This window comes from Balaenoptera physalus (assembly GCF_965194825.1).
Source record: "Balaenoptera physalus genome assembly, chromosome: Y".
NCBI lineage: Eukaryota > Metazoa > Chordata > Mammalia > Artiodactyla > Balaenopteridae > Balaenoptera > Balaenoptera physalus.
In genome coordinates, this window is record NC_138904.1 from 4,759,659 (window position 1) to 4,783,721 (window position 24,063).

Consider the following 24,063-nt stretch of genomic DNA (forward strand, 5'->3'; position numbering starts at 1 on the left):
AGAGCAAGAGCGGTCACTGAGGCCGTGCGTCCACAAGAGATCTCCAAGAGACGGGGTCCACAGCCCAGTCCAGGGCCCCGCACAGGGGTGGAGAGGAGGACAGACAGATGAGGAGAAGTGAAGCCATGGAGACAGATCCCCCAGGACGGAGTGGGGCAGTGGCCCATGAAGCAGAAAGTTCTGGAAACATAAGAAAAGATGCTAAGTGGTCTGGCAACACGGAAGTCACTGCTCCCTTCGTGCAAATGACATCCATGGGCTGCAGGTGGAAGGCAGTTTGTGCACAGGACGCGGCAATGAGGGAGCAGAGGTTTTGTTTATTTTTTTAAATTTATGGCTGCGTTGCGTCTTCGTTGCTGCGCACGGGCTTTCTCTAGTTGCTGTGAGCGGGGGCTACTCTTCGCTGCGGTGCGTGGGCTTCTCGTTGCGGTGGCTTCTCTCGTTGCGGAGCACAGGTTCTAAGTACGTGGGTTTCAGTAGTTGTGGCACACAGGCTCTAGAGCACAGGCTCAGTAGTTGTGGCGCACGGGCTTAGCTGCTCCACGGCATGTGGGATCTTGCTGGACCAGGGCTTGAACCCACGTCCCCTGCACTGGCAGGCAGATTCTTAACCACTGCGCCACCAAGGAAGTCTGAGAGGTTTTGTTTAAATGACAGATCTAGCACACTTTATGCTGAGATGCAGAAGCATTAGAAGAAGAATAAGAGGAAGGAAAAGAAGGAGCTGCTTACATCCAGAAGAAAAGGCAAGCCTTTCCTCCCTGGAGGAAGGAAGGGCCAGGGCCGAGCCCGGGTGGAGGCACCAGCGATGGGAAGGACAAAAGGATTCCTGTAGAGTCCTGCAAACTCACCCCAAACTAGGGCACCGATGAAGAGGCCAGTGTGTTAGCACACCCGCAAATTCAGGACCTGACTCTACTCCCAGCCCAACGAGTAGAAACAATATTGTAAATGTCAAGACATATACACTGCACTTATTATTCAGTATTACAGGTGCGATTACATAAAGATACGAAGTTCACAGAAGGGCCATCTGTTCACTAAGTGAGGATGTTCCTTTACTTGATCTAATAATAAATATTAATGGTATTAAGAAGGGCTGCATCATATTCTGGATGATTAAATCTCTTTTGCAAAGTCACGTTAAACAGTGCGGTAAGGGCCTTGGGTCAGCTAGCATGTGATCTTGGATCTGATTGTTTTTATATCTTAATAAGACGCTGAAGTCCCAGAAGATGTCCCGCACCATCTGTGATGTGCTGAAGGTGGGAGCAGGCAGGACCCTGGGGAGAACACCGGGGGATGGGGAATTTCACCAAGTCAGCAGGTAGAGCAAGTACCCCGGGGCGAGGTGAACCAGGCTTCATCCAAGCAGCATCTAACGTTTTCGGTCAGCCAAAAGGGTTGTGGGCAGTCTCCTCATCGCCCGTCTGAGATAAAACTAAAGCACTAGGCATCAGCTACCCGGCCTTTAAGGAAGGACTCCCACTGGCACCTATACCAGTGAGGGCTGCCCGGCAACAGAGGCGTCCGGGAGTTCTGACACGACAACAGTGCTGCCCATAGAGATACACAATGAAACGACCAAGTAGGAGGGACCAGGCCCGATTTTCACTGGGCTCTCCAGCCAGCTCACTGGGTTGTCGAAACACATCTCAAATTCGACTAGAATTCCACTCCGCGAAGCCAGTCGCTTGAACCTACCACTTTAAAAGCTGATGTGTGGTCATCAAGATGTCGGTACCAAGGTCAAAATATACAGTGGCACCAGGCAGTAACTCAGCTGGACTTGAAATTTGCCTTGATCATATATAGTCATCATGCAAAAAAATAAACGTCAATGCAACCTAAAGGAAATGCTTTGCAGTAAGATAAATAAGGGAAATAAGAGATGCAGAGAGAAAACAGGAACGTACTAGGGGACCGACTGAAATTGATGACTACTCGTGGCCAAAACAGAAATACGAATAACACCTTGCTGGCACAAAACATTTCTTCAGTAACCAAGTGACTTTCCTTTTTTTACAGCAAGAGCAGAAAGGTTTCCAAGCCACTGAAATTGAGATGAACAAGGGAAAGAGAACCCCGTCTAGGTACGAACAGGTAGCTCCCAGGGCCCTCACGCCAGGGACCGCACCAGCCCAGGGAACGTGGACAACGTGCGGGCATCCCTGTAACAACCGTCTCATTACTTCACTCCAGCTCAAGCTCCAACCTCAGGTTTCCCTGGACCTCGGCAGCTGACGAGGAGTAAGGGATGAGCGCAGCCCAGGCTCGCAGCTGCAGACATCTGCTGAGAGCTGCAGGAGAATCAGTCACTGGGGCCCGGGCTCAGCTGACAGGCTCCAGAGGGACGTGGCTGTCACCAGGTCTCATCAGCACACCGCGTGAGATGCAGGGATTGGTGCGGGTGGCTACTTTGGTAAGTCATTTAGGAAACTTTTCTTTTTTTTTTTTTTTTTTTTTGAGTGTCATCTCCTGACTAAATATCAGCTGCCATTTTAAGATTCCACCAAAAGAAAATTTGGTACACGAACGTCTTTACAAATCCTGGGGCCCAGGTCCAAGCGCACTGTGAGAAAAAGACAAGGGAGTGGATAGAGAGGATGAGAACAGTGAAGGGGCCTCTTCTTTTCCAAGTGTTTTCTGCTGTCACACGACACCAGGGAATGCACTGCCACCTAAATTCTCCGGGGCCCCGAAGGCTCTGGAACTGTTTATTTTACACTGTTCACGCGAACCTTGTAAAGATGTACGTTTTATATTCTTGTCTCTTCAAATAGAATCGACTGATGACTACTTAATAGTCTGGTTTTGTTTTTCAGTGGTTCATGCTTCAGGCTTAATCCTCCCATTCCTTTTTTTTTTTTTCTTTTTTCAAATATATAGAAAAGTCGAAAGAAGCACAGAAAAGATCCATATAACCTACATCTGTAAGCAATAAACCTTAAAATGTGCAGATCCTCTGCCATTTATTCCTTTATACCTCTGCATGCTTCATCAGAAAAAGACACTCTTCTACACAGCCATGACTAGCACCAGAACTGGCTAATCAGCAACGAATGAATGACATCATCTAATGAACCACTGCACACTGCATTCTCCAACTGCCCCAGAAATGTCTTTTATAAGATTCCCCCCCCATCTAAGATCCGCTGCATTTGGTACTTAGGTCCCTTTAGCCTCCTGTAAACTAGAGCAGCCCACCCCAGTCATTTCCCGTGACATTTGACATTTTCAACAGTCCACCCAGCAACCTTGCAGAATGCCCTGCATTCTGGATCTGTCCGGTCGTTTCCACATGGTGTCACCTTGCTTGTTCCTCCGTCCCTCCAAACTAGAAAGGACACCCAGAAGTTCGACTGGACTCAGGTAAACTGCTGTGGCAGCACATGGCAGCCAGCGGCTCCCCCGCTGACACAGCTGAGTGGGGTGCGTCGTTTACGCGGTGGCCCCCAGAACTGTCCATCACGAAGGTGCGTGTCCGCCTGTGCTGTGTGTCGGTACCCTGTCGGGGCGGCACTCTGGCACTGTCTGAACACCCTCGCCCCCAATGAACCCAATGGTCTTGGTTTCCACCGGTGCCGCTTGTCTGAAGCATTTACAGTGAGGACTGCAAGATGATGACCTGACGAATTCTACCATTCTTTCCATATTTATTAACTGGCATTCTCCTGCTCCCCATGCCTCCCCTGTCTTTTCTCTTAAGGATCACGACTCACAGATTTCTTTTTTAAAAACTTAGTCTTAAGATCCACCACAGTCGTTATTCCTCTGACTTCCGCTCTCCCTGCCTTTCGCCCGTGGGACCGCCGGCCCTGGCTCCGGAACGGTGCTCACGCTCATCCTGGGCTTCACAGGCCCCAGTCTGGAACTGGTCTCTGCTCCCCAGAGTCTTGGTTCCTTTCCTTGGGTGTGATATTTAGAAATCCAGAACTTAAGCGCTTTTAAGCAGCCATGAATGCTGCTCCAGTGGCGTGGGGAAAATATATAAATGGCGGGGAACACAGAACCACATTGACAAATATACGGCTCTGTTGGAAAGGTTTACGTGGCAAAAGTGGACGCAGTGCAGGCAACCGTATTTGCTTTGATGAATGTATGCTTTCTCATGAGTCTGACGGCAAAGGTGGGGATGCCCTTAGACCCCATCCCCTGCCACCGCTGGGAGAGATCAGGGCACGTGGTCCAAGCCAGGCAGAGCTGCAGGGATGCAAGGGGGCCCATCTCACAGACCCACCCTGGCTTCCTGAGGGTGAGCAGCAGACAGGCAGCCCTCTGCTTCCCTGCAAGCACCCCTGCCCGTCTTTCTGCCTCATGGTTCAGGCCTTCGGGACACACAGGCATTACGGTCACGGCCGATACCGGGTCCCTCAGGCTCCCGACTTCTCACTGAAACACCCCATGCACTACCACGGAAGACAAGAGCTGTCTTTATATGACAAGACTTTACCAGAAGGAGGGCACTGACCACACGGAACATCTACCCAAAAAGCCCGTGAGTTGGTGCAGTATGTTCTTGGCAGAAACGGCTGAGGGAGTCCAAGTGAGGCACGGGCATGATGTCTGGATCAGAGGGAACGCGAGGGACGGAGAACAAGTGAGGTGGCAGCAGGAGGGAAGAAACAGGCCAATCCGGAAGGCAGAGCAACCTCGGAGAGAACCAGCCTGCGCTCTGCCAAGAGCCCCTCTCACGGCGAAAGCACAGGCCACGCGGCTAGGGGATGGGGCGAGGCTTTCTAGTCCAAAACAGGCTAAAGGGCCACGACTACCCTCTGGACCCCAGTGTGGAAAACACCAGAGAAATATCCGCCAGGCAGAGATCATCCTCACCTCCACCCACATTTCAACACCGCCGTTAATAAGAAGTCCTCTTTTTTTTTAAATACTACTCTCTGCTTGATAAAAGCAAGCTCTTCTCTGCTTCAGAAAACATGTTCACCGCTCAGCCATCTGTTCTCCTGGTCTGCAATATCCACTGTCCTTCTAGCTGCCCTCGAGAGCACATCCTCCCGGTGATTGCAGTGCAAATGACTGCCCTGCCCCTTCTCCTGTCCTTGCCATGTTGACCGCCAGCAGTTACTCAGAGATTCACGCGTGTTCTGTGTCCCAACTGGACTCCAAGACCACTACAAAGAAGAGACTTGCTGTGAATCCCCTGCAGCACCCGGTATAGTATATTCCCAACAGGTAAGGAAGGAGTGAACTCACCCCTCTAGAGCTGCGTCGTCCACCACGGTACCCACAAGTGGCTACTTCAATTAAGTAAAACTAAAAAATGAAGAGTTCAATTCGTCCGCTGCCCTGGCAGCATTTCATGTGCCTGGGTGCCCCCTGTGGCTCCCGTCCAGGGCAGCTCAGATCCAAAACATTCCCTCCACGGCAGGCAGTTCTGCCGGGTGGACGTGCTGGTCCAGAGAGCACATCGGTGCCCCGTTCTCGTCAAGGACACGATGATGGCAGCGGAGAGACGGAAGCCTGCTGCTTACTTTGGAATGTGCCTCCAAGGCCCCAAGTAAGCTCAGGTGTGCAAACTATGACCATCTGCTCTCACTTCGCGTACAGACTGGAAAGTGAGCAGACTGGGAGTCGAGCAGACTGCGGTTTGCCTCTGGATCCGTTCCTGGTCTCTAGGCCTAGAGAGGCACGGCAAGGGACATCAGCTGGCTAGCCCAGCGCCAGGAGCAATGCTGATGGAACTGCCCTCCAGGCAAGGGCGTGGAGCAGACCATCCTCACCCCAGGTGTGCGCCCCTCTGTGCATCCTCACCTCAGGTGTGCGCCCCTCTCTGCATCCTCACCCCAGGTGTGCGCCCCTCTCTGCACAGACACTAAGCTACTGACCGCAGGCATGAGAGCGAAGGATGTGTGGGAGCCGCATCTTGAAGGAAGGTGGGCATGTTCCTGCCAAACGCTCAAAACGTACGTTGAGAGGTGTCAGGATGGCAGTCCACCTCGGCAAAGCCAAAGGGGGAAGACATTTCTTGAGCAGAAATGCATGTGTGTCACAATTATTACGTTTTCAAGAAAATTCTACTTAGACACCCCAAAGGCAATTTTAAACCACAGACCAGCATTGCCCCCCCCATTTTAACACAATTAAATGAAGCTTTTAATATATGAAATGCCGGAATTATGAGTCACCAGTATTCACATATACCTGACAGTGAGAGCTTTACCTTCTAATGTAAGCCATTCTGCTATAACACTACTGCACCTTCCAGCTACAGGCTATGTATCCATCACTTTTCAAACACCTCAAACAAAGCTGTGAGAAGTCACCTGGGCACCTGTGTAATGAGTGCTTTTGGTGGACGTTTCTTGGGGGCGTCATCTCCCTTGCTCTTTTACATTGCCCTAAATCTCCGTCTACCCCTGAAAAATGACACAGTGTAATGGATAAATTATAGTAACTTAAAAAAGGAAAGAAAAAATAAAGGAACAGAATCAGAGAAAGCAGATAATAAGAAAGACGAAAGTGACCAAAGAATCCCCCCCACACAGCTTTCCAAGGAGAAGAAAGGAAAAATAGGTTCGAGAGAGGAAAAAAAAAAGTTTGCACAGCTAAGATTCTAAACAAAAGCACACGATGAGGAGGACGAGGAAGCAAGGAACGGGCACTTTACACCTGCATTGCCAGAAACCTGCTGAATCTTTCAGCCGTGTTACCAGCTGGACCAAACTCCCGTTGATCTGCAGAATTCTGCAATTTTGATCTCACCTTCCTGTTAATCTAGAAACGGGAGCAGCTGTGGTGATAAGAACCGCTAACCGCAGGAACACGGGAAAGGCTGACGCGGCTCAGGTCTATTAGGAGGCACGGCCAGCGGGACCTGAGTTTACCCACCTCGGTCCCCCCTCGAGTGCTTTCTTATTCCTGATGCATTTCCTGACATTCAACATAGTCCCTGGTACCTTCACCTGCCCCTACCAGCGTCTTACTCCAAACTGAGAAAATACAAGTCAGGGCCCCCTTCTGCGTGGGCTCTGCTCGGCCGCAAGGCCTCAGACTGGCCTCCGAATTTCCGCCACCTCCTGTGCAAATGTAGAAGGGACCTAAATGTCACCTGGTAAGGTGACATCAAACGCGAGCTTGTGCTGTTAGTTCCGGGGGTTGGGGGCAGGGCAGAGAGAAGGGGAACGTGCCGTAGCACAGGTGCCCTGACACCCGTGACGAGACCCCAAGGCACACAACAAGCCAGGGACGGGGTGAGGGTGTCTCTGGGAGCCCCAAGGGCAGACAGTAACCTCACACCGGCCATCCTGAACGAGCGTTTATTCTGCTCTAGCTTCCTGAGACTCTTTGGGAATGTCTGGACTGAGTCAACATTACAGGATAGGAACTAATGGACGCCGAAAAGCTCATCATCTCCACTTTTAAACCTCGTACGTGTTACACAGGGCCAAATACAATGTAGGAAAGCTCTTCCGAAAATTCATCTAGGGCGTGTGCTACAGCTGAACAGGGAGATCCTGTGTTTGTCATCAGCTTTGTGGAGGTCCCAGCGTCTACAGAAACCAGCGTAGGTGAGGTGAGCCAAAGGACGACGGGTGACAGCGCATTCCGAGCAGACTGGGCAGGGCTGCGAGCTGCTTCGGTCAACAATGGATCCCTGGGCCCCAGGAGCACCACAAAGGTCCCGCCTCCACCCAGAGCTCACGCTGTACCCTGGGCCCCGGACGGAGGAACGGGCACTTCCACACGGTCTCAAGTGCTATGATTAATATTTGGCAAGCAGGAAGCTGTAGCAGTACAAACAGGTACAAGACAGGGGATCTATTCCTCTACGCGAAGGTGAAGTAGAAGCCAGGTGTCATCCATTAAAATCCTGCCATCTCTGTGTGTTTATGGAGACGTGGTCAATTATAATCGACACTGCAAAGAGTCGTATTTCCCCTCACAGATCTATCGTATTATTTTTCTGTTTATTTTTTAAACATTTGAAAATAAGCTTTTTATTTTTCCTGGCTGATTCTTTAAGGATTTAATTACTGGTAACAGACTCTTAGAAAGCATATTTTATGTATACCACATTTTACATATATCAGCATTCCTAATTCTGAATATTCTTAACATCCACCCTCCACCTGGCCCTGTTACCAACAGCAGACATCAGTGAGTTGCTTCCTAAGGCTCTGTACCTGGGTTGTCCCATACGGTAGGCACTGGCCCAACATGGCAAGTGAACCCACGAAACCTGGCTAGTTTGAGCTGAGATGCCCTGTGAGTGTAAGATACACACAAATTTCAGAGGCTACGTAACAAAAAGGAACATAAACCGTCTCAACTGTTTTTTTTTATTGATCATGTGTTGAGTAACAATATTTTGGATGTGTCAGGATAGGAAAAAAGTACCATTCAAGTTCATTTCCTCTGTGTCTTTTTGCTTCTTTAATGTTGCTATAACAAAATCTTACATGGTACTACTCCTATCAGATAGCACGACTCTGGACCACCAACTTTTCTTGTCTCTTAAAGAGAATGGTCCTACCTCTTGTGCTCCTAACTTCAGCTATTTAATGAACTAGATAATCTTCCCTATTCAGGAGCTGACATAGTATTTCAAACTTGTATCTTCTTCCTTCAAAATCTTATCCTTGTTCATAAATAATCTCAGTCCCCTTGGTCTGTGTCTCTAAATGCCATTTGAGGGCCAAAATTACTACCTAGCTCACAGCTAATTGTTACCTCTGTCAACAAAAACAGATTCCCAAGATCGAAAGGAAAACAGCATCAAACATTACAAAAGCACCAGAAAGTAACCCTGGGTTTCTGGTCAACATTTCTACAAATATCTCCACTGACTTCCTCATTCTCCTCTGGTAAAACAAGCTTCCCCATGCAACTCTTTGTTTTCAGTTTCACTTCCCTGAGAATACAAGGATTGGGGCTACATTAACAAACAGAACTTCCGGGGGAAATGGATTCACAATTCTGAAAAGCAGGCCCACCGAGAAACACCTCATTATAAACTGATGATACATTGTTATGCAAACAACAGGCGCTTACGAATTAAAACAGGTATAATCAAATAGATTAAATGAGGTAAAGTAGCACATTCTGGAAAGTGGTGTTTTATACCAGACATTTTGTAAAAAAAAAAAAAAAAAAAGAATAAGCAAAGGTGCATTTCTGATAAAGATCTGCAAGGCCTTACCGCCTCAAAGAGTCAGGGCAGAATGAGGTAAAGGGCAGAAAACGAAGGGGGAAAAGAAGAGCTAGGTCTTATCTTCCCAAAGGCCACTAATTGTTGCTTCTCTGACCAGTTCAGAGGATTGGGTAACAGTGGCAGACCAATGCTTGATAAACTTTAAACTTGCCTTAACTAGCAAAGAGGAGGCCCTGGTCGATAACTACCCCGGCAGGCACCACCACATAAGTCGCATTCATGGCTCCGGGGAACAGGTATATGTGTATCTTGAGTGGGGATGAAGCATCAAGCATCAAGCTCACTTAGAAGTCTAATAAATTTAATTTTAATGGGACACCTCAGTTTGTATTAAAATTCATAAGACCCGCAAAACATGTTCTCTGGACTTTTCATTAGAGGATAAGGAATTTATTTGACAATTTAACTTGACCACCTGAGCAGGAAAACTCACGTCTACAAACTCTACTTAGGAATCCCAGAAGCTTTTTGAAATAGAGTCATTTCAGATTTAGTAGCTGCATACACTGTTCTGTCCAATTAGTTACCTCTATGGGAATTTATTTTCCCCCTTAGGAATTCATTCGTTTACATCTCTGGGTCCATAAAAATAAGAGACTGCTTTTTGTGTACCTTTAAAAAAAAAAAAAATCAGTGCCATTACTACTGAACCAGTGAGCCAAATGATCATGGGGGCAAGGTCACACTCCTCCTGTAAAATGAGCACAACATCGCTTATATTTAGAATCAAATCGATCTGGAATCACTTCTCAGCTCTGTTCCTTATTAGCTGTGTGACCTTGGGCAAGTAACTTTACCTCTCTGAGTGGTGCCGATTTTGTTTTTAATTAGTCAGTGCAAACATCTCCTCTCACCTTGCAGGGTTTTATGAGACGCAGCACTGATGTATGCACACCTCCACCAGGTTAGTAGCCTACGTAAAGCATGCAGACATTTTTAAAGTCCTATGAAGCCCTCCGGAGACAACGAGGTCATAACGCGTTTCCTAACCCTGTAGCACCGCGTAGTGTCATGAAACATACGCCCAAGCTGTAGAGTAGAGCTCAGAGCAGTTCTCTCTTGAGTTAGAAGTGCAGCGTTTTCTACGAATTCTACCTGAATTCGCCTCGGTGGGTGAAGTTCATGCCTACCACCATCGACTACGGCGCTGTTCGGCGCACACAGGATTGTCAACCGCTCAAAGCCACAGCACGGGTGTGCACCTCAAACTCTCCGGCACTTGGGTGAAAATGCAGATTCTGATTGGGCAGCTGTGGGGTGGGGACCCAGGCTCTGCACTGCAAAACTGCTGCTCCCCGGTGATGTCCCTGCTGGGAGTCACTCGGACCAGCCAGACCGCTGAGCAAGGCTCCTCCGCCGCCTCCGCGCTACAGATACTTGGGTCTGGAGCAGTCGCGGTAGCGTGGAGCGGTCCTGTGCACTGCGAGAGGTTCCGCGGCATCCCGGCCGCTGCCCTCTGGACGCCAGTAAACTCCCACCCTCCACCTAGGCCGCCCCAAACGCCTCCAGACGTCGGCAGAGGCCCCCAATTCGGCGGGTGGAGGACCCTGCCCTGTAGGATGCTACGAGCAAGGTGCGTGCACCTCGGGGCAGGCCGGCAGGGATCCTGGAGGCCGGGGTGCAAACGGGGAAATGGAAGCCCGGCTGCGCGCGCAGCGGCCGCGGCCCCCGAGGCCCGACGCCAACCTCCCGCCCGCGCGGTGGTCCCCGAGCACCGCGCCCTCACGCGCCGCCCCCCACGCACTCCGTCCCCACGCGCGGCGCGGCCGCCGGAAGTAAGTGCCACGGGCGCCGTCGACGCCTCAGCCAGGAGCGCGGCCGGCCTGACGTGAGCCCTGCACCCCCGCCGCCCGCCAGCCCGGGGGCCCCCGCACACCGCCCCGCCGCGGCCCCCGCCCCTGAGAGCCTGTGCCCCCCGCCCGCGCCCTCCCCGGAAAGCCCTCGCGGGAGGCGGCCGCAGGCTACCCACCCAGAAGGAGGCCGTCCAGGTCAAAAAGCAGGTGGGTGACGGGACGCATTGGGTGCAAGGGCGCCGCCATTGTGCCGCCGTCTCGGCCGAGTGGGGGGTGGGGAACAGGCGCGCGCACGCGCGCTCCGGGCCTCCCCGCGCTCCCCGAGCCGTGCTGCGCACGCGCCGCCCCGGGCCTCCTCGCGCCCGCGCCCGGGGACGCTCTCGCGCCCGCGCGCTCCGGGAAGCCCTGTGCGCCCCGAGCCGCTTTGCGCACGCGTGCCTCAAGCGTCCTCGCGCGGCCCCTCAAAAATCGCGCGCCCTGAGCTTCCGCCGCCCGGCGCTTGCCTTCGTCTGGCCTCACTGCGAGGCTCTTGGAATGCGCGCCCGGAGCCGCTCCCGCGCACGCGTGCTCTGGGCCTCACCGGCATGTTCTGCGCACGCGCGCCGAGGACGGTCACCCGTGCCGTCGCCGCGGGGCTAAGTAGTGGCACGCGCGGGCGCGACAAGTTTCTCCGCATCCCCCCTCCCCCCCCTCCCCCCCGCTCACTACACACCCGTAAACGGGCTGGGATGCTGAGTCAGGGGGCCGAGCAGAGCCGAGTTCCTAATCTGGGTGCCAATGCCTGGCTCGAATTTGGAAAGGGCATGAGGAAGGAGGGCGGGCGTGGAGGGACGACGGCGCATGGGGTTGATGGAAGGAGTGCATAGGTGCTCAGGTTGGCATCCTTGAGAGCCACCAAGTAAATGGGTAGCCAGGTGGCCTAAGTTACGGGGTTCCCCGGTGGCTTCGTCCCGGCCCGGAGCGCCCGTCCCTAGACGCCTGGCAGGTTTCTGTTTCAGTGTTGCCCGCCCGGCTCCCTGCGTGCCTCGTATGGGGCATACGCAGTGGCGCGCGGGTCCGCATCCTTTACGCCTGTATCCCCCGAGCATCCCTGGCTGGTCCATTCTCCCAGAGCAACCCCACGCCGAAGTTTGATAGGAGAGGGCCGAAATAATAAGACGTTTTAAAATGCTTTGCCGTTTTTGCCTTTATGTCTCATCTGTCTTTGATTGCTCTGAGTTTTCTTTTTTCACCCCAAACTTTCTGAAGGCAACCTGAAAAGCATTCATTTTTTCGACCACTCTCAGGAATACTTTCCCCCACCCCGTTTCTATTTAGTGTTAGCTGGCATTGCATATGCATGTTTAAGCATAAAGATAGGATTTTTCAAGAAGCAGAAGTAAAGTTTCAGAGACTTTAAAATCTGAGCGTTGTGTTCCTGGTGAAGTGCGTAAACTGCACTCGGAGGCACCTGAGTTCAGCAAATGTATCAACTATAAGCAGTAAACCTCTGTGCCTTCGTTTCCTCGTGTGTAAAACAGGGGTGTTAAATGACGCAAGGCAGGTCAAGCTGTTGGAACTGGCAAATAGTATATGCTCAATTCATTTATGTCTTTTTAGAGCTGTCGCTGTGAGACACATTCCCTGTTTTTACTCCAATCATGATTTCCCATTGAGGATCCTGGACCTCAGAGAAGGCAGTTCATCAACCAGTTAGTGGAGGGACGGTGACCCAAATGTGCTAGGTAGGCTCTTGTATCAAAGCACCACAGACCGGGTAGTCTCAACAACAGGAAGGTATTGCCTCAAGCCAGAAGTCCAAGATCAGGGGGTCAGCAGGGTTAAAGCCTTCTGAGGAAACGCTTGGTTCCAGGCCTCTGCTTGGCTTGTACACAGCGGCCTTATTCCTCTATCTCATCATATTGTGTTTTCTCTATGCATCTATTTCTGTGTCTAAATCTCCCCTTTTTATAAGGACATCAGACATACAGGATTGCCACCCAGACTCATGACTACATTCTAAGTTCATTACAAATGTCAAGACCCTGTCTTCAAGTAAGGTCACACTCTGAGGTACTGTGGGTTAGGACTCCTACACTATTTTTTTTTTTTTTGAGGGGGGACACCATTCAACCTGCAAAAGATTTATTCCACAAATACTGGGCGCATACTGTGTGTCCATGCTCACCTGCTGGAGCCTTTAGAATTCTTGCTCTCAGTTTCTTTCCGTTCTTGGAAACAAATGGACACACAAAGGAGAGAGTTCTTTTTCTCTCCCATGGTAACAATGTGGCATCTGTTCATTCCTTAGATAAAAGGAGCATTTTTATTTATTTATTTATTTTGTGCAGTCTTTTTTTTCTGACAACTTGATTAAGATATAATTCACATACCATACAAATCAGCCGTGTAAAATTGTACATTTTAATGACTTTTGATACAGTCACAGAGGTGTGCATCCTTCCCCATAATACGTCAGTGCTACTCTCTCACTTCATCCCAGCTTCCCCTTCCCCTGCCCCATGCTCTCAAGTCTGCTTTCTACGTCTGCGTCTTTATTCCTGCCCTGCCACTAGATTCATCAGTACTGCTTTTTAAATCGCATATATATGCAATAGGATATACGGTATTTGTTCTTCTCTTTCTGACTTAGGTCACTCTGTATGACAGACTCTAGGTCCATCCACGTCTCTACAAATAACTCAATTTCGTTTCTTTTTATGGCTGAGTAATATTCCATTATATATATGTGCCACATCTTCTTCATCCATTCGTCTGTCAGTGGACACTTAGGTTGCTTCCAAGTCCTGGCTATTGTAAATAGTGCTGCGATGAACACTGTGGTATGTGACTCTTTTTGAATTATGATTTTCTCAGGGTATGTGTCCAGTAGTGGGATTGCTGGGTCATATGGTAGTTCTATTTTTAGTTTTTTAAGGAACCTCCATACTGTTCTCCATAGTGGCTGTATCAGTTTACATTCCCACCAACAGTGCAAGAGGGTTCCCTTTTCTCCACACCCTCTTCAGCATTTATTGTTTGTAGATTTTTTGATGATGGCCATTCTGACCAGTGTGAAGTGATACCTCATTGTAGTTTTGATTTGCATTTCTCTAATGATTAGTGATGTTGAGCATCTTTTCATGTATTTGTTGACCATCTGTATGTCTTCTTTGGAGAAATGTCTATTTATGTCTTCCACACATTTTTGGATTGCGTTGTTGGTTTTTGTGATATTGAGCTGCATGAGCTGCTTGTATGTTTTGGAGATTAATCCTTTGTCAGTTGCTTCATTTGCAAATATTTTCTCCCATTCTGAGGGTTGTCTTTTCGTCTTATGGTTTCCTTTGCTGTGTGAAAGCTTTTAAGTTTCATTATATCTCATTTGTTTATCTTTGTTTTTATTTCCCTTACTCTAGGAGGTGGGTCACAAAGAATCTTGCTGTCATTTATGTCATAGAGTGTTCTGCCTATGTTTTCCTCTAAGAGTTTTATAGTGTCTGGCCTTACATTTAGGTCTTTAATCCATTTTGAGTTTATTTTTGTGTATGGAGTTAGGGTGTGTTCTAATTTCATTCTTTTACATGTAGCTGTCCTGTTTTCCCAGCACCACTTATCGAAGAGGCTGCCTTTTCTCCATTATATATTCTTGCCTCCTTTATCAAATATAAGGTGACCATAGGTGTGTGGGCGTATCTCTAGGCTTTCTGTCCTGTTCTGTTGATCTATATTTCTGTGTTTGTGCCAGTACCGTACTGTGTTGATTACTGTAGCTTTGTAGTATAGTCTGAAATCAGGGAGCCTGATTCCTCCAGCTCCGTTTTTCTTTCTCAAGATTGCTTTAGTTATTCGGGGTCTTTTGTGTTTCCATACAAATTGTAAAATTTCTTGTTCTAGTTCTGTGAAAAATGCCATTGGTAATTTGATACGGATTGCACTGAGTCTGTAGATTGCTTTGGGTAGTATAGTCATTTTCACAATATTGATTCGTCCAATCCAAGAACATGGTATATTTCGCCATCTGTTTGTATCATCTTTGATTTGTTTCATCAGTATCTTATAGTTTTCTGAGTACAGATCTTTTGCTTCCTGAGGTACGTTTACTCCTAGGTATTTTATTCTCTTTGTTGTGATGGTAAATGAGATTGTTTCCTTAATTTCTCTTTCTGATCTTTCATTGTTAGTGTATAGGAATGCAAGAGATTTCTGTGCATTAATTTTGTATCCTGCAACCTTACCAAATTCATTGATTAGCTCTAGTAGTTTTCTGGTGGCATCTTTAGGATTTTCTATGTATAGTATCATGTTATCGGCAAGCAGTGACAGTTTTACTTCTTCTTTTCCAATCTGTATTGCTTTTATTTCTTTTTCTTCTCTGATTGCTGCAGCTAGGACTTCCAATACTATGTTGAATAAGAGTGGTGAGAGTGGACATCGTTGTCTTGTTCCTGATCTTAGAGGAAATGCCTTCATTGTTTCACTATTGAGAATGATGTTTGCTGTGGGTTTGTTGTATATGGCTTTTATTATGTTGAGGTAGGTTCCCTTATGCCCACTTTCTGGAGAGTTTTTATCATAAATGGGTGTTTGATTTTGTCAAAAGCTTTTTCAGCATCTATTGAGATGATCATACGGTTTTTATTCTTTAATTTGTTAATGTGGTGTATCACATTGCTTGTTATGCATATACTGAAGAATCCTTGCATCCCTGGGATAAATCCCACTTGATCATGGTGTCTGATCCTTCTAGTGTGTTGTTGGATTCTGTTTGCTAGTATTTTGTTGAGGATTTGTGCATCTATATTCATCAGTGATACTGGTCTGTAATTTTTTTTTTTTTGTGGTATCTTTGTTTGGTTTTGGTATCAGGGTGATGGTGGCCTCATAGAATGAGTTTGGGAGTGTCCCTTCCTCCGCAGTTTTTTGGAAGAGTTTGAGAAGGATGGGTGTTAACTCTTCTGTAAATGTTTGATAGAATTTGCCTGTGAAGCCATCTGGTGCTGGACTTTTGTTTGTTGGAAGATTTTAAATTGCGGTTTCAATTTCATTACCTGTAATTGCTCTGCCTATATTTTCTAATTCTTCCTGGTTCAATCTTGGAAGGTTGTATTCTTCCAAGAATTTGTCCATTTCTTCCAGGTTTTCCATTTTATTGGCATATAGTTGCTTGTAGTAGTCTCTTATGATCCTTTGTATTTCTGCGGTGTCAGTTGTAATCTTTCCTTTTTAATTTCTAATTTTACTAATTGAGTCCTCTTCCTTTTTTTCTTGATAAGTCTGGCTAAAGGTTTATCAATTTTGTTTATCTTCTCAGAGAACCATCTTTTAGTTTTGATTGATCTTTGCTGTTGTTTCCTTCATTTCTTTTTCATTTATTTCTGATCTGATCTTTATGATTTCTTTCCTTCTGTTAACTTCGGGTTTTCTTTGTTCTTCTTTTTCTAATTGCTTCAGGTGTAAAGTTAGATTGTTTATTTGAGATTTTTCTTGTTTCTTGAGGTGAGCTTGAATTTTATGAATTTCCCTCTTAGAAATGCTTTTGCTGCATCCCGTAGGTTTTGGATCGTCATGTTTCTGTTGTCACTTTTTTCTAGGTATTTTCTAATTTATTGTTTGATTTCTTCAGTGATCTCTTTGTTATTTAGCAGTGCACTGTTTAGCCTCCATGTATTTGTGTTTTTCACTGTTTTTTTTTTCCAGTAATTGATTTCTAATCTCATAGCTTTGTGGTCAGAAAAGTTGCTTGATACGATTTCAATTTTCTTAAATTTTCCAAGGCTTGATTTGTGACCCAAGATGTGATCTATTCTGGAGAACATTCCGTGTGCACTTGAGAAAAAATTGTATTCTTCCACTTTCGGGTGGAATGTCCTAAAAATATCAATTAATTCTATCTGGTCTATTGTGTCATTTAAAGCTTGTGTTTCCTTATTTATTTTCTGTCTGGATGGTCTATTGGTGTAAATGGGGTGTTAAAGTCCCCCAATATTATTGTGTTACTCTCGATTTCTCCTTTTATGGCTGTTAGCATTTGCCTTATGTATTGAGGTGCTCCTATGTTGGGTGCATAAATATTTACAATTGTTATGTTTTCTTGCTGGATTGATCCGGTGATCATTATGCAGTGTCCTTGCTTACCTCTTGTAACAGTCTTTATTTTAAAGTCCATTTTATCTGTTATGAGTATTGCTACTCCAGCTTTCTTGTGATTTCCATTTGCATGGAATATCTTTTTCCATCCCCTCACTTTCAGTCTGTATATGTCCCTATGTCTGAAGTGGGTGTCTTGTAGACAGCATATATAAGGGTCTTGTTTTTGTATCCATTCAGCCAGTCTGTGTTTTTTGATTGGAGCATTTAATCCATTTACATTCACGGTGATTATCGATATGTATGTTCCTCTTACCGTTTTCTTAATTGATTTGGGTTTGTTTTTGTGTGTCTTTTTCTTCTGTTGTGTGTCCCACTTAGAGAAGTTCCTTTAGTATTTGCTGTAGAGCTGGTTTGGTGGTGCTGAATTCTTTTAGCTTTTGCTTATCTGTAAAGCTTTTGATTTCTCCATCGAATCTGAATGAGATCCTTGCTGGGTAGAGTAATCTTGGTTGTAGGTATTTCCTTTTCATCACTTTAAATATGTCCTGCCACTCCCTTCTGGCTTGCAGAGTTTCTGCTGAAAGATCAGCTGTTTACCTTATGGGGATTCCCTTTTATGTTATTTGTTGCTTTTCTCTTGCTGCTTTTAATAATTTTTCTTTGTATTTAATTTTTGAAAGTTTGATTAATATGTGTCTCGGCATGTTTCTCTTTGGGTTTATCCTGTATCGGACTCTCTGCACTTCCTGGACTTGATTGACTAGTTCCTTTCCCATGTTAGGGAAGATCTCTTCAAATATTTTTTTCAGACACTTTCTTTTTCTCTTCTTCTTCTGGGACCCCTATAATTCGAATGTTGGTGCGTTTAATGTTGTCCCAGAGGTCTCTGAGACTGTCCTCAGTTCTTTTCATTCTTTTTTCTTTATTCGGCTCCCTCGCATTTTCTCTTCCAGCTCACTTATCCGTTCTTCTGCCTCAGTTATTCTGCTATTGATTCCTTCTAGAGTATTTTTAATTTCAGTTTTTGTGTTGTTCATCACTGTTTGTTTGCTCTTTAGTTCTTCTAGATCCTTGTTAAAAGTTTCTTGTGTTTTCTCCATTCTGTTTCCAAGATTTGGGATCATCTTTACTATCATTATTCCAAATTCATTTTCAGGTAGGTTACTTATTTCGTCTTCATTTATTTGGTCTTGTAGGTTTTTATGTTACTCCCTCGCCTGTAACATATTCTTTTGTAGTTTCGGTTTTTTTGTTTTGATGGGTGGGGCTGTATTCCTGTCTTACTGGTTGTTTGGTCTGAGGCGTCCAGCACTTGAGTTTGCAGGCAGTTGGATAGAGCCGGGTGTTGGTGCTGAGATGAGGACACCCAGGAGGCCTCACTCTGATTGATATTCCCTGGGGTCTGGGGTTCTTTATTAGTCCAGCGGTTTGGACTTGGAGCTCCAACCACAGGGGCTCGGGCCCAACCTCCATCCTGGGAACCAAGATCCTGCAAGCTGCACAGTGTCACCAAAAAAAAAGAAAAAGAAAAAAGAAAAAAAGGAGCAGTACAATAAGAAAGAATAAAAAACAAAATAAAATTAGAAAGATAAAAAATATGTTAGGAAAAATAAAAATATAATTGAAACAATTGCAACAGTGTAAAACAAAACCTCAACAGAAAAAAGAAAAAAAAAGGGGGGGGAGGGAACAAGCCAAAAGGAGCAGAACAATAACAAAGTATAAAGAATAAAATAAAATTAGAAAAATAAAATATTTTGGACTTCCTAGGTGGCACAGTGGTTAAGAATCTGCCTGCCAAGGCAGGGGACACGGGTTCAAGCCCTGGTCCGGGAAGATCCCACATGCCGTGGAGCAACTAAGCCCGTGTGCGACAAGTGCTGAGCCTGCACGCTGGAGCCCGTGGGCCACAACTACTGAGCCCACGTGCCACAACTACTGAAGCCCGTGCACCTAGAGCCCGTGCTCTGCAACAAGAGAAGGCACAGCAATGAGAAGCCCGTTCACTGCAACGAAGAGTAGCCCCCGCTCGCCACAACTAGAGAAAGCCCGCGCGCAGCAACAAAGACTCAACGCAGCCAAAACAAAATTAATTAATTAATTAAAAAAAATTTTTTTTGAAACAAAAAGAAATGATTTATTAGAAAAAATAAAGATATAAATGAATCAACAACAATGAATCAACAAAGTAAAACAGAACCCCAATCTAAAAGAGGAAAAAAGAAAAAAAAAACCAAAAACCTTGGCTATGGGGGTGGAACTTAGGCAGGGGTGGGGTTTAGCGTGGGGCGGGGCCTCTGCTCAGGACCTGCGCAGAAGGGGGGAGGCAGCACGTGGAAAGGAGGGCCTCTGGAGTGGAGTTTCGGGGTAGGGCCCTGGGTGAGGTGTGTGGGTGGGGTTTAGGTCCAGCACGTTGGAGGGGGTCTCAGAGGGGGTCTCCGAGTGTAGAGGTCAGGCCCTGGGTGGGGCTGCGGGGGCGGGGCTTGGGCTCTGAGTGGCAGGAGGGAGGCTCCAAGGGCAGAGGATTAGGCCCAGCAGCCCAACAGGCTCCCCAGTGCTAAGTGGACAGAGACAGTGCCGGCTGCATTCCCTTCCGCTCCTCCGCGCCCCCCCCTCCCCCAGGGTCTCCCCCATCCCCGCTGGACCCCGAAGCACAGGTGGGTCCCACTGGGTGTAGGAACTCCTCCCCTCCCCCAGCCGCCCCTCAGGGGGCGCCGGTCCCCGAGGTCCGGCCTTTACTTGTGCTCCCCCTTCCCTCCCTCCCTCTCCCTCAGGACCCTCGTGGCTGGAGGGGGCCTAGGTGGGCAGAGGATCAGGCCTGGGATCTCCATAGGCTCCTGGGCAGGGGAAACCTGGCCACGCTCCCTTCCGATCCTCTGCCCTCCCAGTGGTTCCCCAATTTCCCCCTTCGGGCAAGGGATCCCTTCCCCTTCCCCAGCCGCCCCTCGGGGGCCCCAGTCCCGTCCCACCTCTTCTCCTCCCCCCATCACTCCCTCACTCCCTACCCGGCCGCTGGGGGTTCCTGCCGTCCCCTTAGGTGTCCGTGGTCCCCCACCGGTGCCTGGTAGGTGCCCTAGTTGCGCGGAGATGTGAATTCTGCATCCTCCGAGTCCAGTCCACCATCGTGACTCCGCCCCCCAAAAGGAATATTTTTAAAAGGGAAAAAAAACCCTCCAACGCCAGGGTGAAGAATTGGAAACAGCAGGGATAATGCAGGAGATCTCTATGTTAGGAAAAGTTGGCTCCTTAGAAGGAGCTTAGGGAGTTGCCTGGGTTTTGAAGCTTCCTAAAGATTTGCTGCAAAAATAAGCAAACACATAGGTACAGGTGATGAGGGCATCAGACATCCTGATACAGAGATCCCTGGAGAGTGTCCGCCTTGCCCTGGTGCCGTGGCTGCCACACTGGGCATGTCTGGACAGACAATCCACTTTGTTCACTTCCAGGAACCAAGGTGCTGGCAGAGGGTTCCCCCTTCACAGCGGCTAAGCTGACAAAATCTCATGGCAGTTGTGGAAGAGATGCACTGGGGAACTTCTCCCACAAGGCGTGAAAACATGGCTCAGATCATTTTTTTTTTAAGTATTATTTTCCACACTCTTCAGAAACATCTCTTGTACACGATGGAAGATGCCTTTTGCTTCAAAACAACAACAGCAACAAGAAAACTGAGTAATGCTTCTTTGTCACAAGGTAGATTGAAAAAAAATGAAAATGTGTTTTATTAAAGTAGTTTCTACACAGGTCACTAGGTCCTGTTTAGCTTTTCATAATTCTCCTAACAGTCAGAGATGGATACACACAGAACTTCTACGAAGAGGGAGGATGGCTTTCTTTCCATGAATTACATTTTATTTTTGCAAAATTGTCTTTTCCCTGTGGCACGATAGCTTACTTTTCCTGACAACTTTAAAATGCTACACAGATAATCCAGTAAACTGTAATACGATGGTGTCGAAAGCTCATGTCTGATGGCACAAATAAAAAGACGATCCTTTCTCACGCAATGTATAAACTTACACATGCCATTTATTGTAAAAGAAAACACATATATACATATATGTATATATGCCACTCTGTGTACTGTCCTAACTTATTTCAGCTTCCTTATTTTGCTGTCTTGGTTCTTCCGTCTATGTGTTTGCTTTGTGTGCTGTATTTGGAAAGCTGCTTAGAGCCCAAGTTATCTTTGGAAGCAGTCCCAGGCCTGCAGTTTGCGCTCAGCAGCCCTGATTTCCTTCCCTAGCTCCGTCTACCCTGGTCCTAGGATGTGTGAAATTCACGACTGATACCTGTCCTGCAGGTTACACTTGCAAAGCCCCACAGCGCCTGAGCTGAGTCTCAAAGCGCTGTGTTGATTCAAGACCCGAGGAACATTTGGGGCTGCTGGTGGCAGGACCAGTCGGGCTTTGCGGTGAGCTTGGAGATGCCAGGACGCCTTCTCCAGTTGCAAGGGTTCCATGCTCAACTTTCCTTGAGCTGGAGCAGTCACATGGGAGCAGCTTGAAATTTTAAGGTGCAACAGATGGAGGACAGACATCAAAGTACTGGTGTCTTGAGTGAAACTTTGACCCTCTTTATATATCCATATAATGGCATATCTGTTATATATATATAATATATATTTACTTGTATTCCTTATGTATGGATGGATATAAATATACATAAAGTATATCCATCCATATATAAGGTATATGCATATATAAAGTGTAAATATGCATAAACATATATATTCTTTCTATTTAATAAGATCAAACTCTAAGCAGCACACAATAATAAAGACTTAAGCACTCATGACCTCTTAGGTAAGTGCCAAGGGTAGTTGTCTGTCAGTTTCAGAGACCTGTAAATTCCTTGTTGTTGGTGAGAGAGGCTTACTAAGAAATTGTGTTAGTCAGCTTGGGCTGCTCTAACAAGGTATGGACCGGGCTGCTTAAACAACAGACGTTTAGTTCTCGCTGTTGTGGAAGCTGGAAGTCCGAGATCAGGGTACCGGCAGACTTCAGTTCCTGAGGAAAGGCTGCTTCTTGGTGCTTGGATGACTGTCTTCTCTCTGTGTCCTCAGATGGGGTAGGAAGATGGGGGTGGACATCTGGTGTCTATTCTTATAAGCACATTATTCTTACCATGGGGGCTCCACCGTCATGACCTCATCTAAACCTAATTACTTCCCTGTGAGTTATAAGAAATACATATCTGGTCTTTTTTTTTTTTTTTTAACATCTTTATTGGAGTATAATTGCTTTACAATGGTGTGTTAGTTTCTGCTTTATAACAAAGTGAATTAGTTATACATATACATATGTTCCCATATCTCTTCCCTCTTGCATCTCCCTCCCTCCCACCCTCCCTATCCCACCCGTCTAGGTGGTCACAAAGCATGAGCTGATCTCCCTGTGCTATGCAGTTGCTTCCCACTAGCTATCTATTTTACGTTTGGTAGTGTATATATGTCCATGCCACTCTCTCACTTTGTCACAGCCTTTGTTCCATTTCAGGCAGCTCCTAAAACCTTTGGAATTTCCTAAGTGAGGAAAGAGATCAAGGTGTCTTTTGTTATGTTAATAAGGTGACTTTTGCAAAGCCCCTAATTGTGAGGACCTGTTGCCAGGGGAACCAGTTGTCTCATTAGAGGGTTGGAAGGTTCAGTTTCTGATTAGAGGGTTGGAAGGTTCATTTTCACCCCCAACTCCGAGGAGGGGAGAGGGGCTGGAGGTTGAATCAATCATACGTGGCCAATGATATAATCAATATGCCCATGTAATGAAGCCTCCGTAAAAACCCCGGGTTTGGAGCTTCTGGGTCGGTGAACCCCGTGGAGGTGCTGGGAGAGTTATGCCCTAGAGAGGGCATGGAAGCTCCGTGCCCCATCCCCGTACCTGCCCTGTGCATCTCTTCCATCTGGCTGTTCTGGAGTCATGTCCTTTTATAATAAACCAGTAAACAGTAAGGTAAGCTGTTTCCCTGAGTTCTGTGAGCCACTGCAGCAAATTAATCAAACCCGGGGAGCGGGTTGTAGGAACCTCTGATCTAAAACTGGTTGGTCACACGCACAGGTGACAGCCTGGACTTTAGATTGATGTCTTAAGGCGGGTGGGCAGGGGGAGGTGTTCGGTGGAGGGGGGCGACTTTGTGGGACGGAGGCCTTACCCTGTGGGATCTGAAGCTATCTCCGGGTAGATAGGTCAGAGTTGAGCTGAACTGTAGGACACCCCACTGGTGTTGGAGAATTGCTTCCTGGGGTTGGAAAACTCTGGAATTGGAATTGATATCAGAAGTAAACTCCCATGGCCCTAATGTATAGCACAGGGAACTATATTCAATATTCTCTGGTAAACCATAATGGAAAAGAATATGAAAAAGAATGTATAGATGTATAACTGAGTCACTTTACTGTACAACAGAAATTAACACAGCACTGTAAATCAACTATACTTCAATTAAAAATAAATTTGAAAAAAAAAAAAAGAAGTAAACTCCGAAAGATCCCACCTCCAAATATCATCTCATTGGGGGTTAGGGCTTCAAGCTATGAATTTTAAGGGGACACAAACATTCAGTCCATCATAGAATATTATCTTTTATTTTGTTCTTTAAAAAATTGATAACCCAGGTCTTTTACTTACTTCTGTCCTACGTCGAGTGACCAGGCTGTCCTGGCGTGCCTACAACTTTACCACTTTCGTGCTGAAAGCCCTGCATCACAGGAACCTTTCAGCCACAGGCTCGTGGGGACCCTTTGCCAGCCTTCCTCAGCTGTCACCCATGGTAAGGTGCAATTAGAATATGATCGAGCCCACGGCCTCAATAAGGTAGAGAAAGGGCGACAGGCGTGAGCCCGCCTCTCCTGGCATTTAAAGCAAGGCGGGTTTGTGGTTGGGCTGGTGACTGAAGCAGACATTCCTGTTAACAGCCATGTGGACGTGCCTGTGATGACCGGAAATGCAGGTCATCCTGCAGACCTCTGGCCGCAGGGTCCACGTGGGCCGACGTTCTCTCCCAGATGTGGCACCACAGGCGGCCTTTAGG

General features: G+C 47.1%; 2 protein-coding genes across 8 annotated transcripts in view; one reads left to right on the forward strand and one right to left on the reverse strand.

Annotated features, from left to right (window-relative positions):
* Window positions 1-11,237, reverse strand: part of LOC309653444 (pseudouridine-5'-phosphatase-like) — a 449,022-nt gene extending 437,785 nt beyond the window's left edge. For 3 of the 4 annotated variants that reach the window (XR_014259160.1, XR_014259161.1, XR_014259162.1), the window contains exon 1: window positions 11,139-11,237. Coding sequence is in view for 1 of the 4 variants with exons in the window: in XM_082448154.1 (XP_082304280.1) it covers window positions 11,139-11,208 (70 nt within the window). In the remaining 3 variants the exon portion in view is untranslated. The remainder of the gene's footprint in view (window positions 1-11,138) is intronic. The other variant, XM_082448154.1, reaches the window with a different exon arrangement.
* Window positions 10,457-24,063, forward strand: part of LOC309653433 (steryl-sulfatase-like) — a gene marked incomplete at its 3' end in the record, with an annotated part of 633,880 nt that continues 620,273 nt past the window's right edge. For 3 of the 4 annotated variants that reach the window (XR_014259158.1, XM_082448102.1, XM_082448099.1), the window contains exon 1: window positions 10,754-11,169. The other variant, XM_082448100.1, reaches the window with a different exon arrangement.